The 16,277-nt window shown below is 32.8% G+C and overlaps 1 protein-coding gene and 1 non-coding gene across 2 annotated transcripts; one reads left to right on the forward strand and one right to left on the reverse strand.

The window, feature by feature from the left end:
• Nucleotides 1–2,323: 2,323 nt before the first annotated feature.
• Nucleotides 2,324–2,405, reverse strand: TRNAS-GCU (transfer RNA serine (anticodon GCU)). Its single transcript has one exon. It is a non-coding gene; the product is annotated as a tRNA-Ser (tRNA).
• Nucleotides 2,406–7,849: 5,444 nt separating this feature from the next.
• On the forward strand, nt 7,850–15,750 carry LOC107487263 (ubiquitin carboxyl-terminal hydrolase 17). The gene is made up of 12 exons (XM_016107884.3): nt 7,850–8,574; nt 9,007–9,155; nt 9,234–9,976; nt 10,083–10,171; nt 12,427–12,512; nt 12,602–12,764; nt 12,888–13,002; nt 13,114–13,271; nt 13,887–13,971; nt 14,091–14,303; nt 14,897–14,958; nt 15,050–15,750. The coding sequence occupies exons 1-12, from the start codon at nt 8,267–8,269 to the stop codon at nt 15,678–15,680; spliced, it is 2,802 nt and encodes a 933-aa protein (XP_015963370.1). The 5' UTR covers nt 7,850–8,266; the 3' UTR covers nt 15,681–15,750.
• The last annotated feature ends 527 nt before the right edge of the window (nt 15,751–16,277 follow it).

Genomic DNA, 16,277 nt, shown 5'->3' on the forward strand with positions numbered 1-16,277 from the left:
TTATATATAAAAATAATTATTAAAGAGTATTTTAATCAAATGAATTAAAATGTACGTTATTTATTTAACTTTTGTAAGGAAAAAAATGTACATTTTATAAATAAAAATGAGGATCGAAAGAAGTATCATTTAAATATTCCGTAAAAAAGAATAACGTTATTTTTTCTTTATTTTAAAAGAATTGTTCAATATTAAATTTATTTTAAGTTACTTGTATAAAAAATCCATACAATGGAATGTCATTTGTCAAACTTACACCAGTGTTTAAATAACATTCGAGTTCATTCATGAATTCATATTATGATATATTGCACGGAAAAATATATTATGATGTAAAAAGGACACGCAAATATATGATATTTTAGAAAACAAAATCGTAAAGAAAATATAAAATAATTTGAAATAGTCTGGAGAAAAAGTCAGATGAAATGTAGAAGACATTCTGGTTAATAAATCCAACTCTCTTTACCATTGCATCAAAACATGTTCTATGCATGTTGCAACAGAACCTGACCACGAAACAATTCAGGATAAAATCATATTCGAAATATTCGTCTTATCTAAGAAGAAAAAATAACCCCAAAATAATGAAACCTAAATACAACTTGATCCGATCCAAGCAAGAGTGGGGAGAAAAGTGAAAAAGGAAAAATCATCAATCACTGTCCAACATAAAGGAGTGGTTACATATATAATTGAATGGTTTTACGTAATAATCAACTTGCCCAAAGAAAATTAGGAACGAGAATTGAAGAATAGTAGAGGAATAGAAATAGAATAACAAACACGGGCGAAAGAGTCCAATGGTTAAGACTCAAGGGTGTCCATTGGAGGGTATCAAATGCTACTCTCATATTCTCGATTCTTGACCTTCCCAATTTACTACCTTTCAAATTTGAACAGCAAAATCTCATCCAGAAGCATCGCATGTGCCACTCACGCGTCCTAAGATTAACTCAGCAACTAAGACTCATGATCCATTTGGATAGGTTCATACTTTTTTTTTAACTTATAAGAACTTGAATAGTATAAATGTTTGATATAATTTTTAAAATCAAATTGCAGCTTTGTAAAAAATTATTTTAGTACGTATAGAAAAAATAAAAGAAATTTTTCTCGTAATAAAAAAATTATTATTACTCTTCTCTTAAAATAAATATCTTTAAAATTAAAAAATCAAATACAAAATAACTTATATATAAATTACTTTTTTAATATAAATATTTATTTTTTAATTTATTGTTATAAAATTTGAATTTTATTTACGAATTTATAGTTGATCAATAGTTGTTGGTTTATTATATAAAAAATAAAATTTAAATCTCTAATCTTTACTTAAATATACAAGTGAGTTGACAACTTAATCAATTAAAATTGGATTGCTTATATATGATGACCAAATGCATTCAATTGTTGTAAGGTCAAAGTGGCAACCTTATCATCATTTGTTTTTCATATGATATAATGAGCTCTCTTTATTGTTTGGTTTGACCTTCAGGTTAACGAAACCTACGGAATACTAAATTTCTTGAGATCCAAATTTTTTAAATCTTTCAACTGAGAATTACGAGTTTCTAATGTATTTATTGAATACAAAATTAACAATTATTTTCCCTTAGAAACTTTAATTAACTAAACTCATAATATCACAAGTACTTTAATTATTAATATAATTTTGCAGAAAGGAATACCAAAGGTATATATACATATATGATGATGAGATCTACTTCGAAAAAGTGTCTCTAAAATGTATAATAATTTATGTTTGTTATTCATAGCTGATTCCAAAAGAGAAAACAAAAATATGTTTTTGTTTATGACTTAATTTAGTAATAAAAATAAATTAAAAAAAAGAAAGAAAGAGAAGAAATAAAATTATCACTAATTTGTTAAAATAAAAATTCATTCAACTGCGTATTAGATGCAAGATTGACTATTAACTATTACTTCAACGCTGTTTATTTTATCATTTTATTGTTGTCGTTAAATTGTTATTAATTAACTCAATATAATTAAGTTGAAATTAAATTTGCAACATCGTGTAATCTAACCACAAACACAAAAATCATAGTGGTTACTAAATAAATCTTTTAAACCAACCATTTGGAGCATTATTATGAGAAAAGTTGTATAGTAAATAATAAAGCACGTTTTATTGAATGATTAAAGAGGTGGTACCTGGTGAAGGCATAAAGGAGTTGATTACAAAAGTTGGGAACTCAACCTCCCCCAGAAAGTAGTAACCAGGTCTCACTGCTAAGTGCAGTGGGCTCCACTTTGGAAGGTTCGTGTGTGGAACCATTATAAGGAACATAAAAAACACCGTCGCCTGAGAGATTCGAACTCTCGCGGGGAAACCCCATGTACTTAGCAGGCACACGCCTTAACCACTCGGCCAAAGCGACGTCTTTGATTGTTTCACTCTCTACTTTCTTTCACTATTAAATGATAAATTTTACATATTTTTGGTGTAGAGAAGTTTTGTATAATATTTAATCATGTATAAGTAACCAGATTAGCAAAAGTGTTTGAATTGATCATCCATTTAACTTAAGAGTCTTGCAAACACAATAATCATACCAAAATATTATTTGTATATAAATACATATATTATTTAACTAATTTGATATTATATGTGTATTTTATATTTTATACAAATTACTAATTTAGTAGTTGATTTCTTTATTATATATAATATAGTTGATAATATTTCGATTAAAGTTTGGACCTGATAATATTCTAATTGATGTTGGAAGAGCTTTGAAGGAAAATGGCATCAATTGGTTAACCAAACTTTTTAATGAGATTTTAAGGTCAAAAAAGATGTTTGATGAGTCGAGAAAGAGCACCTTAGTACCTATCTACATGAATAAAGGAGATATATAAAGTTGTGAAAACTATAGAGAGATCAAACTCATGAGTCATACCATGAAATTATGGAAAATGGTGATAAAATAGAGGTTGAGAAAAGAGACACAAGTAATAGAGGTTGACAAAACTAATATAATTATTATTTATGCCAGGCAGATCCAACACCTAAGCGATATACCTGTTAAGAAGGATGATGGTGAGGTATCATAGTAATAAAAGGGATCTACATATGGTGTTTATTGATTTGAAAAAAGCGTATGATAGGGTGTCAAGGGAGGTCTTATGGAAAGTTTTAGAAAAGAAGAGAGTAATGATCGCATATATTCATGCAATTAAAGACATGTATAATGGGGCTACAACTAGTGTGAAAACTCAATGTGGTGTGATAGAGAAATTTTTCATTGGTATAAGATTACACCAAGGATCATCCTTAAGTCCATACCTTATTACATTAGTCTTGGAAGTACTCACAGAGCACATTCAATAGCCTGTATCATGGTACATGCTTTTTGCCGATAATATCGTCCTTATGAGAGAGTCAAGTGAAGACCCAAATAAGAAGTTGGACTTATGGAGAGAATCTCTAGAAGTATATGATCTGCGTATAAGCCGTAACAAGACGGAATATATGGAATGTAAGTTCGGTCTGAGAAGGAAAAACCCTAATATAGAGGTGAAGATTGGAGAAAATACCGTACGAAAAGTTAAAAGTTTTAAGTATCTTGGGTGTATCATACAGGATAATAGAGAGATTGAACATGATGTAAATCATAGGATCCAAGCAGGTTGGTCAAACTGACGGAGTGCATTTGGTTTTATATGTGACAAAAAAGTGCCTTTAAAACTTAAAGGTAAATTCTATCGCATTGATATAAGACCGACTATGCTTTATGGTACGAAGTGTTGGGAGGCCAAAGGGGAGCACGACATAAACTAAGTGTGGTAGAATAAAACTGTTTAGATGGATGAGTGGTCATACGCGATTGGATAAAATAAGAAACGAAGATATAAGGGGGAGAGTTGAAATAGCACCCATTGTGAAAAAGATGGTAGAATTACGTCTCAGGTGAATTGGACATGTGAGAATAAGACCGACAGAATACCCAGTTAAGAGGATGGATGAGATGAAAGATGGACAAGGGTTGAATGGCAGAGGAACACCTAAGAAGACCATCCATGAGGTGGTCAAACGAGATTTACATGTAAATGGTCTCTCTGTAGACATGATGTATGACAGAGCTTAATAGCGTTGTTTGATTCATATAGTCGACCTCACCTAATGGGACAAGACTTTGTTGTTGTTGTTGTATATAATATAGTTGATAATCATATTAGTTATTAGCAACTAAATGGCAGTAAAATTTCATATTATATATATATATATATATATTTTAATTTTCATGAGTTGTCTTATATTTATGTGTCACATTGAAAAAAAATATTGATTTTTGCATCTAGTATCTAAAAGAAAATCTACTTGTCCCAATTAATACCTAAAATCAATGTGATATATGAGTTTAGGCGTGAAGTCTCAACTTTTTTGAGTGAAAGTTTTGACTCATTCAGGCGAAATAGTAAAGTTCGATATCCTTATTTGTATGATGTTGAATAGTACTGCAAAAAACTTCAATACTTAAATTAGTAAAAATTTAAGCAGACTTAAGTGAATTGGACTTGAGAAATATAATTTGACGAAGTATTTATAAAAGCAGATAATAATTTAGCCATTACTCTAGTATCTTTCCACTTGTGGTAGTAGAAAATTTCTTCATTCATATTTGAAAAATTATCTCATGTTATAGTGGTGACTGAACTATGAATAGTATATAAGGTAATGCTTGACAAGATCTTACTTGTCATACAAGTCAGATATAGTGCAAGTCACGACACGTATGTTCTGATTAGATCGAGGAGATTGATAAAAGTTATCGACCAATTGAATATTAGTCTAAATTTTTTATTAATATTGATAAAAATATCGACTTCTTGATATTTTTCTTTTTTAATAAGAATAAATATAATTTAATGTAAAAATTTAATATAGCAAATAAAAATACCTTTCAAAAAATCCTTAATTGAGTGTGTAAGTAAATTATGTCCAACAAAATGGTAAAAATAAAGAATTTTAATATATTTGTTTAGTAATTTTAAACTATGCAATTCAGTTTAATCAAATAATTTATTGTTTTATTTCAAACAGTTAAATTAAAGGCATAATAACATAAATGAATTTTTTTTTCAACTCCTTCATACCCCCTAATTTATTTGTATAATTTGGGCCACTAACCATCCATCAGCTTTAATTTAAGAAAGGGGCACATACAGATTGTTAATTGCGTTAGTGCGAATGTGCAATGAATTGGGTTATTGATTTATTGGCCACAATTTGCTTGTCTATTCTTAATAAATTGGAAGGTAATAAGATAAAGTCATATACAGGTATGATATGGACTGTGATGGATGATCCCTAATATTATAGAGATGGAAGTTACTTGGTGGCAGATACGATGGGGGTAAGGCCAAATGGTTGGGGGAATGACTTGCTTAATATTTGTGTGACTGATCTCATATATAATCAATGCATATAATTTTACAAGTTTTATAATACATTAATAAAAAATTAGTTTGAATTGATTGGGATATCGCTATATCAGCATACTCATTTACTTAAATAAGTATTAGATATTCAAATTTTATTTTGTATATACAATAATTTATTGATCAATAACAAAATTTTAAATAAAATTTAAATTCATGAAGAATTTGTTATTGTTTTGTTGAGATAAGAGATATCATGAAAAAAAAAATTATTTAGACATCAAATTTAGTAAATGTTATATAATATTTATATTAAAATGAATTATGTTTATATAAAAAATTACATAATGCAAAAAATATTAACCGAAGAATGACAAAATTATATCTTCTAAATACATATAAAAATAATAAAAGAATCTTCAAAAGATTCGATGGAGATGTGCTCTATGCATCTATACCAATGTGTTTGTAAAAGAAAATTGTAACTACTCACAAACATTATTATTTGGAATAAATCACTACATTATTCTAGTAGCACACCAAAATTGTTTTCAAATGGAAGAAATCCAAATATTAGGGATAAAGTGAGATAAATATAAAACATGTTATTTGGGCTCAGGGCTTAACAAAGTTCTTTTTTTAAAGGTTTGTGATATTATCATTGAACAAAAGGACTTAACAAACTTGTATAACTCACAAGAACAGCTTGAATATCACGTCTACCAAAAATACTTGAATATCACAAAGAAATCAACCAAATAAACAACCTACAAAAAATATTAACAATAAAAATGTTCATTAACTTTGAAGGTGTTGCAGATATTAAGAAGGCTTGGCCCAAATACTGCAAGTGTAATCTAAAGGCTCACAACAAAGCACGGGCTATGGCACTCACCTACTCCTTGGGTTCAATTAAATGGCTTCCAAAATCAAATGTATATTTTCACCCTCTGAAGCTTCCGTTAATAACTGAATATGCAACCAAAAAAAAAAAAAATTCTGAATATGCAAAATAATGTTCAAGCTAGTAACAAAAAGCATTGTTATGAAATTACATTAAACTATGCACTACCAAATTAGGTAAACACTCACATATAATTCTGGTTGTTCGTTAATAACTTTAAATAAAAATAACTACATACGAATTTTTAAAATAAATGAGTTACTTTTAAATACTGAATAAATTTTTATATAATTCTAGTTCTATTTTCTATTACTAAAAATAAAAAAATAGTAACGGACTAATATTTTTATTTACATTTACGTTAATGTTAACTAATTTTCTATTTGTTCACTAAAATTATTAATTTCCCAATATTTTTTCCAAAAGTAAAGAGTAAAGACAAGAGAAGAGTATATAACCATGCGAGCAGGAATCTAATCTAATCTGCAAAATTCAGAGAGGTGGCAACGAATCTACACGTGTTCAGCACTTCTCTTTTTATCACCATGCCAACTATTTATTTCATTTGATGAAAAAAATATACATGTTAATTATTAGTTTATCACATTCATTCAGATAAAGCTGTTTAATATTGATATTATTTTGTACAGTAAGAGGTAAAATAGGCAAAGAAACATAGCGATGGATTTGAATAAAAAAGGAAAGGGGTAATTGTACAAAACTGTACGTTTCCCCAATGGTACTATTGATTGAAACGTTACGTACTTTATGATAACATATTTCTCTTTTTCTATTATTAACAAGTAGCAACCACCTAAACAAAACCAAAGAAATTGGTTCAATGATTCTTACTCATTAGCATTAAGAAACACCATATGCCAATTGCCAAAGCTAACATTATTATCTAATTCCGAGCGTGCTGTTATTGCAAATTAAAATAAGCAGTGATGTGAGATTCCACCATACCATTCCTATCACAACGTACAATAAGGTTCCACCTTCTTTAGCTACCATCCAATTCCCCCTTCAACTTAACAATTATTATGTTAACCCCCATTCAGATGCGTAAACCACTACAACTCACACAGTAATAGTAAGTTAGTAACATGATAAACATCATCATTTATATGCATTCAAAACAATAATTACATATCATCAATTAAAATCGGTTTTACATGGCCAGTAAAATTTCCGTTTTTAAGAAAAAAAAAACTCATTCAACACAGAGAATTAAAAAAAGACAAACAAATAAAATAGACACTAAAATACTCAACAACATATTCTATGTATTACCAGTATAAACTATTCTTATACAGCCTGTAAAAAATTTGGCATTTAACTATTTTTCCTTTTGTAAGAAAAATTAGAATATTTACCATCAAATATAATGATTAACAATTTCTAAATAATATTGGAGAAATTTGGCCATGATTATTCTATACTAATTAAACATTGTTAATTAATTTAACAGGAGAAAAAATGATTTAACAAGTAATAAGATAGAGAGAGAAGGGGAAGGATGGAAAGAAGTAGAAAAAGGTGAAGAAACGGCAAGTCCCGGAAGAGAGGAGAAACGACAAACGAGATCGCGTTCTCCTACATTCTCCGATTCCACATCCGCATTGCACTCTCAAAAAAAAGAAAAAAAGGAGAATCGATTTCAGAGCCCTGCAAAAACAACAAAAAAAAAGGGGGTGAGGCACAAAACCCACACACACACGACACAGACACCGCACAATCCGAGATGCTCATTCTCTCTCCAGCTCACCAACTTAACTTTACCATTTTGCCCTTCCCGGTACCTCCTCTTTTCCGCCGCCGACACTTGCCGCGTTACTGATCCCTTCCACGCCCTGGCAACCCATCTATGCGAAACAAAACCGTCGCAATCGTTTGGATGCTGTGTTCCGGGATTGTCCTTGGTGCAGGATAAGAAGAAATACAGAGAGAGAGATGGTGGTGGCGGGAATCCTAGGGTTTCAGGGAGTGGTGTATGCGGTATTGCTGTTAGGTTTTGTTTTGATTAGGCAGGCATGGAGGAATGCGGAGGCGAAGAAGGAGGAGATCGCGAGGTTGGTGGAGGATGCAGCAATTGCTGACATGGTCGCTGCTTCAACTGATTATTACTCCTCCTCCACCACCACCACCGCCACGTCGATTCCGGTTCCGGTGTCGGTGCCCAACTCGAGGTGGCACCAGTGTGTGGTGTGTTACGCTCCCACTACCATGCGCTGTGCTCAGTGCAAGTCTGTTAGATACTGGTTCGTTTTTTTCGTTTTTCTTCTGAGCTTGCACACTTAGAAAGTGTGATTTTTTGTGGAGGGAATATTGTTAATTTATTATACATATATATATTAATTTTAAATTTGTTTTAAGTTTTCTGAGTTAAATTGAAATTTCGTGGTAACTGGTTTGGGGCTTGACTTGTCCAATCTTTGCTGAAACTTGTAGCTTGTGATTTTGACAATGGTTTGTGGACATAGTTCATTCCTTTTCTCAGTGACACGTCATAAACACGCGAAACTATTTTTTTTTCTTTTTAAATAAATTAAGCTACTCTTTGTTTATAAATATTATGAAGAAGAAAAATTCAATCAATTTTAGTTCTTCAAACCACTTGTTGGTACGTTACCAAGCTTGTTAATTGTTTTCCATTTGTCATTTGTGGTTTTGACACGCATGCTTTCTTGTAGCTCGGGTAAGTGTCAAATTATTCACTGGAGGCACGGTCACAAGGATGAATGCTGTCCTCCGGTTGCCACCGTGCAGCTGAATGAGGAACCTGTTTCTCACAGGGCAGCAGTATCAGATTCAGAATCGGAAACACATTCCGGTATTCATGGTAATGATTTAATTGGAAGGTGCAACATGTTATTTTGTGCATCATGTATGGTATATAATCTAGTTAGATTCTTTGCAGAAATTAAAGGAACACATGCTGGTATAGCATCTGCCCGTCACTCATATTCCGGTGCCAATCCTTCTGTTTCTGCAAGGGAGTCTTTTGATGGTGCTTCTCACATCAGATTGGCAAAACCTGTTGGCAACAGTACCACCGAGGATACACGTGTTTCTTCTTCTCATACCAATGAGAGTGTGTCAACCCCTACATTGCCGGTAGAGTCTAAAGATTCTGTAAATACAGAAGTTAAGGATTCTGGTTCAAGTAAAAGAAGCAAGACAAATTCTAGTAATAGTGCTGGTGAGAATGTCTCTAAGTCAAAGCCCTCCAAAACTAGGTCTGATGTATACCGTGATGTGGTGTCAAATTCTAGTGGCCATGAACACCGGAGAAGAGTTGCTACAATTGAAAAATCAGTAGCAGATACTAAGTGCAGAAACGTGTCTTCCTTGAATAGTTGTAGTACAGATTTTGTAGCTGATCATGATTTGGTAGAAGAATCACATTTGTCCAAGCACAAAGAAGCACGAAAATCATCATCTAGTTCTGCTGATCTACTATCCTCAACTACCAAGGGTGATTTGGCATCACATTCCAAGTCTTCCAAAAGTGATAATTATCACACACTGCCTGCCAAAAGTGCTATACCTAATCTGCCACTAAATGTTCGTAATGGTTTAAAAACATCAATGCAGAAGGTTGTCCAGCAGTTTAGAGGCTCAAAAGAGTCAAGATCTGATCTCGTATCTGTTGAAAATGAGGTTGGGAATATGTGTCGGCTCAGTTCTTCAGAACGTAACTATTACTAAGGTTTTTATCATTACTAACTTTGTCTGTGTTTATGTTCAAATTGTATGTTTTTGGCAGGTGGCCTTTCCTTATGAATTATTTTCGGAACTTTACTGCTATGACAAGGTGAAACTATTCCCCTTTGGCCTCACAAACTGCGGTAACAGGTATTGTAGAGATCTTCTCCTTTCCATTGATTAGTATGTTATGTTATATGCTAAGAAAATATTGTGGTGACTGGTTGGATAAAGGGAGGGAGAAAAGTCTGATATTTTTGTAATTTTGGTTGACATTTGTTAATGCATAAGAAATGAGAGAAAGAGCTCATGTATTATATAAATTTCATCTAAAAAGGGTGTATGTATACATATAGCTATCAACTACTATCATAAATAAAAAGCTACTAACTCATGCTGACTTTCAGCACTCCCCTGCAAGCTTGAGTATATCGGTCATATGTACCAAGCTTGTTACATAAATAACTTATTCTGGGGCCTCTTAAAGCCTTAGTTAAGATTTTTGCCAATTGGTCATTTGAACTGAGGAAGCAAGTGGTGATACCTTCAATAGGTCCTTTTGTCTCTAGTAAAATGATATAAATCTCAATGTGTTTAGTCTTCTCTGAAAAGCTGGATTAGAGGCAATATGCAAAGCTGCTTGATTGTCACTTACAAGAGTCATAGACTCTATTTTCCCAAATTGGAGTTCTTCAAGAAGTTGCTTCAACCACATTAGTTAAGTTAATCCCACAGCACGATATTCTGCTTCAGCACTTAGATTGTGTAACCACTTCTTGCTTCTTACTTTTTCAAGAAATAAGATTGCCACATATAAACACAGTAGTAGGAGGTGGAATTGTATCTATTGGACACCCTGCCCAATCGACATCACAAATCTTTGTATGACCCTTATCCTTGTAAAGAGGCCCTTCGCTTGGTGCTCATTTGACATATTTTAGGGTGTGAAGCATGGCATTCCAATGACTTTGACATGGAGAGCACCATGAATCTTTCCTAAATTTGCAAAGATAGGACCATCAATCTGTCAAGGGGCAACAACACGCATGAGGTTTTGACAAATCCCATAAAATCATTATGTATCATTAATGTAAAGTGCCTTTGCCTGTGTCCAAATAGCTTCACAAGTGCATGTGCAGGAAAAATCTGTTTAATTGAAGAATGGATTGTGTTCTTGATAAGGCTACAAAGTTGGGAATCAATCTTAATCCACTTCTGACGGTCACTGACAGTAATTTCTTCAGCCTTTTTGGTGAGATGTTTTGCATAATCCTAGCTAGTTAGCCACACACTTGATATCAGAGGTCCAAGAATCATAATTATTTCCATCAAGTTTGTCAATGGTAATAGGTACACTAACATAACTAGTGAAAGTAGGGTTTTCATTCTTGGAACCACTAGCACCGGCATCAATAGCAGAAGTAGCAGTAGCCATCGAGACCAGAAAGAAAACAAAGAAATAGTAAGCAACAGAAAGGAAGAACACGTCCTGGTGCGAAAACAGGAACGATACAGCTACAGATGAAAAATGGTTGAATGAGAAAAACACAATCAATTCTGGAAAGAGGATTACTAGGCGAGCACGGCATTGCAATTGACGGCGGATGCACCTTTAGGTGCTGGAGGAAGTCACCGAGAGAATTTGTACGTCAAAGAAAAGAGGCATGTGGTGATGTGGCTTGTTAGAGGTGCTTCTGTTGACAGGGTTGGACGCTGCAGAATAAGGCAAAGATAACCATGTGATTGTTGGTCGGATTGCTCGATGGCACACAGTGGCGGCACTAGAACTGTTCTAACGGTGATTGACAGCGGCCAGAATGTCTTGGGCTGCCAAAGAGAAGAACATGTCAGGAAATGTTCTAATGGCTGGCAGGACACATGGTTCTGGAAAAAAAAATTTCCCAAGAGGATATTGGATTCTCTTGGTGCACAATGAGTTTTCTCTTTAGGATCTAGATACCACATTAATGCATAATGAAAGAGCTCATGTTATATGATTTCATCTAAAAGGGTGTATATATACATATAGCTATCAACTACTATCATAAATACAAAGCTACTATTATACTAACACCAACTACATGCTGCCTTTCAACAAGATCTTATGTTTCTAGATTTTCTTCTTTTCCCCCTAAATGTCCTCATGGAGCATGGGTAGAGAAGCAAATTAGAGTATGATGCTTGTGCTAAAAGAAAATTTACAATTTGAGTAGGTCTTTTTGAGAGAATATGATCAAAGTGTTAGCTGGCTAAACATTTTTACTAGGATTCAGTGCTGGTTTTAATTGTGTGTTTGGTAGTTAAAGGGGTATAAATCCACTACTTGTTTGTGTTGGAAATTTTTTCTCTCTTTGTTTAGAAGTGTTTGCCTTGTTGCTAATACATTTTGAATAAATCTCCTGCAGCTGTTATGCTAATGCAGTGCTCCAATGCCTGGCATATACTCGACCTATAACTTCTTATCTTTTTCAAGGCTTCCATACAAAAAAATGCAAGTTCCTCTCAATAATAACTTTATTATTCAACTTGTTCAATTATTATGAGCTTTTAGTTTATTGAATTGTTACACTATTTCACTAGGTCAGAAGAAGGGATGGTGTTTTATCTGCGAGTTTGAGTATTTGATTCAGAAGGCAAAGGAAGGGAACTCTCCACTTTCTCCAATAGGGATATTATCTAAAATACACAAGATTGGTAGCCATTTTGGACATGGAAGGGAGGAAGATGCCCATGAATTTTTGAGGTGAGCCAAATGATTGCTGAAACTGATTCTTAGCCGATGCTTTCTCAGATTCTCATACTAAAAAAAGTAGTTGTCACTTTTGTATATCAAGTTGATAAACACGATAAAATTCTCAACTGATAGGTGTGCAGTTGATACAATGCAAGCAATTTGCCTTAAGGAAGCTGGCATTTCAAGTCCTTTGGCAGAAGAAACAACTCTTATTGGGTATACTTTTGGAGGTTATCTACGATCTAAGGTTGTTTTCAATTTGACAGTTTAGTTTAGTTTATGTTTTCCACCTTTGTTGAGGGAGATTATTTAACCTATGTAATATTTTGTAATATAATCTTTTGGCTTTCACTTGCAGATAAAGTGCTTAAGGTGCCTGGGGAAATCTGAGAGGTATGAGAGAATGATGGATCTGACTGTTGAGATCGATGGAGATATTGGAACTTTGGAGGATGCTCTACGACAATTTACAGCACCTGAAATTTTGGATAAAGACAATAAGTATAATTGCAGCAGGTATGTTAATTTTTTCCCAACCATTACATCTATTTAGGCTTTTATTATGCTTCAGTTGTTGTAATGTTTCAAAACCTTTCTTGCCCCTTACTAGTATAATTCATTTTATATAAAGCTGCATGAGGGTTCATAAGTAATAAATGAATGGTGCTTGGTGACATAAATCTGGTGAAAGGTTATACTTTCAGGCTTTATTGGCAGTAAACTAAATTGAACATGAATATTTTACAATGAGAATCATCTATGGCGTCATACTTATTGTGACTTAAATGAATAGTCTTTTGATGTTCTCTTAATCCATAGATTCTCAGATATAATGTTACTACAACGAGGAAAAATGAGAAGTTTGCACAAAACACTTCTAGGTAAAGAATGTGATGGGTGTATGGGACTTCACGAATGGGCTGAACTACAAATTTATTTGATGATCTTAGGAACTTTGTTGGATTTTCTTCAAAATTGATCATGCTTTGCAAGTGTAATTTAATTGAACAAGTTATTTAATGACAATCATAATTCTGCCCATAAATATGATGACAAATTTATTAAAGACTCAGCTTTAGGCTCCATTCACACTATGTAAATCTAAGGTTTTTATTTTTGCCCCTTTTCCAGATGTAAATCCTATGAGAAAGCCAAGAAGAAGTTGACAGTATTGGAGGCACCAAATATTCTTACAATTGTATTAAAACGATTTCAGGTACATCTCCAATATTAAATTTTGAAGTTTTACACGTTTTCTCTGTATTCTTTTCTGCTATCGTAATTTGATTTTCATATTATATATTCTCATGAATATTACACTTGCTGGTTTGGCAGTCTGGAAACTTTGAGAAGTTAAATAAGTCAGTTCAGTTCCCTGAAGTCTTGAATATGACACCATATATGAGTGGAACGAAAGATAAATCTCCACTGTACAGCCTTTATGCAGTGGTTGTCCATTTGGATACCATGAATACTGCTTTTTCGGGCCACTATATTTGCTATGTGAAGAATATTCAAGGAGAATGGTTCAGGACTAATGACAGTAAGGTGCAATATTTTTTTATGGACATCCCTTTCTTGTGCTTGAATGCCTCCTTTTATATTATTGAAATGGTTAGATTATGCAAATGACATCATTTGATTTTTTGGTTTTCATACTGTCTTTTTAGTTACATCATTCCCTTTTCTTATGCACAATGATACAATATTAGAATGATAGGTAGATAGATAGGAGGTTGGTCCTTACTCCTCATTTTTTAGTATGTTATGGAAAGATAACGTATTTTGGTATGAAGTATTTAACATATTTGGTATATACTATGTCATGAGTGAAAAAGAGTTAATTCCTAGATGCTACCCGATAAAGCTTGTTTTTGAAGCATTAATATAATGCATCATAGAATATTATTAGAATATAGTTTGTAAAGCTACTTGTGCCTTTTGTTCTTCAAAAATTCAGATGTAAAGAAGTACCAAAATCATTTCAGGAAATTTCCATGATCCATTGAAACAATATTTCCCGTAATTGTAGGTTATAGCATTAATTCATATTCCAATGATGGTATCGAATATGTGCATACTTCATGTGAGAGGTGTGTTTCTGCATGTAAACTGAGGATAGCTTGTGTGCTTCTATGTAGGTAGAACCTGTTGAACTGTCAAGAGTCCTAGCAGAAAGGGCATACATGCTTCTTTATGCAAGGTAATACACCTGTGGAGTTCCATGTATTATTTCTTTGTTGGATATGTTCCATAATAACATTGTTTTATGATTTTTTTTTTAAAATCTTTAGGCACTCTCCAAAACCTCGAGGTTTGGTTAGTAGCACTACAATCTCTCCAAAGTTCAAGAGGAGGAACTTGGAAGCCATTCCTTCTACTTCTAAGACGAGATCAAGTACCACGGCTCCAAGTGCCGACTCGAGCTCCCTACAACAAAAGCATGGCAAGCACCCTTCTTGGAGCGTTCTTGATGATTCCTTAAGCAATGACTTTGCATATCTAGAAGAATGGAGATTCCACTATGGGATGGATTCTTCAAGTGAAAGTTCTTCTCTCTTCAGCTCTTCTGATGCAAGTTCTTGTAGTACTTCAAGTATTAAGGACTCAGCCAGTTCTGCTGACTTCTCAGATTACATATTTGGTGAGGTGGGATCCAATTGGTATAACAACCAGGGACTTTCATCTAACTCCTATGATAACTTATCTACAGAATTCTTAGTAGATAGTGATGCTAATAGGAGGCACCGGCAAGACTCAGAGTTAGAGAATAAAGCAGTTTTGTATGCTAACAAAAACAGAAATCATAGTGGCAGTAGGGTTTTTGACCTTAAAAGATTTGTCACTATTAACCATCGAGACAAAAGTTCTAGTACACATGTGAAAAGAACTAGTAGAGATGCATCAGCTCAAACGTTTTATTGAGTTTGAGTTGATATAGAAGCAATTATCTTGTATTTTTGGTATAGAGAAAAAAAAATCATTATTTCGCCAATAGTTGTAGAATGAAGATGCTAATCTCTAATTGCTTGTCAAATGATTTATAAAAATTAAGAAAAAACTACATACCGATTTTACAAAACAAACAATCAAGAAAATGCTGTTATATTGTTGCTTACACTGATTTTATTTATTATCTTAAATTTTATTTTATGTGAAGGCTATCTAAGATGCTTATTCAATACAATTAACGAAGATTGAAAGAGTAGGTGATTAATAGTTGCATACTCTTTTTTTTTATTATTAACAATTTTGCATACTCTATAAGTCTATATAGACTAGTTCATATTACAAATTAAGAAAGTAACATGGTTAGAACTTGCATATTTGACAACATCATGACAAACCTACCTAATCTTAGCAATGGGCCTAGAGTCAATTATTCTTTAAACCTAGAAAAACTTATTAGCCCTTGTCAACTATAATCCCTATATATAGACATTTACTCTTGCCATTTTATAATGTAAATCACTTTAACTTTGTTTTGGTACAAAGTGAAAGTGATTTATTTATCTTTAGAAT

Source organism: Arachis duranensis, chromosome 5 (assembly GCF_000817695.3).
Source record: "Arachis duranensis cultivar V14167 chromosome 5, aradu.V14167.gnm2.J7QH, whole genome shotgun sequence".
Classification (NCBI taxonomy): domain Eukaryota; kingdom Viridiplantae; phylum Streptophyta; class Magnoliopsida; order Fabales; family Fabaceae; genus Arachis; species Arachis duranensis.

Excerpts from the sequence above, each read along its gene's own strand:
- LOC107487263 (XM_016107884.3), top strand. The coding sequence starts at position 8,267 with ATGGTGGTGGCGGGAATCCTAGGGTTTCAGGGAGTGGTGTATGCGGTA. Across the intron at positions 10,172-12,426 it reads CTCACAAACTGCGGTAACAG|CTGTTATGCTAATGCAGTGC; the intron begins GTATTGTAGAGA and ends AATCTCCTGCAG. Across the intron at positions 13,272-13,886 it reads AATAAGTATAATTGCAGCAG|ATGTAAATCCTATGAGAAAG; the intron begins GTATGTTAATTT and ends CCCCTTTTCCAG.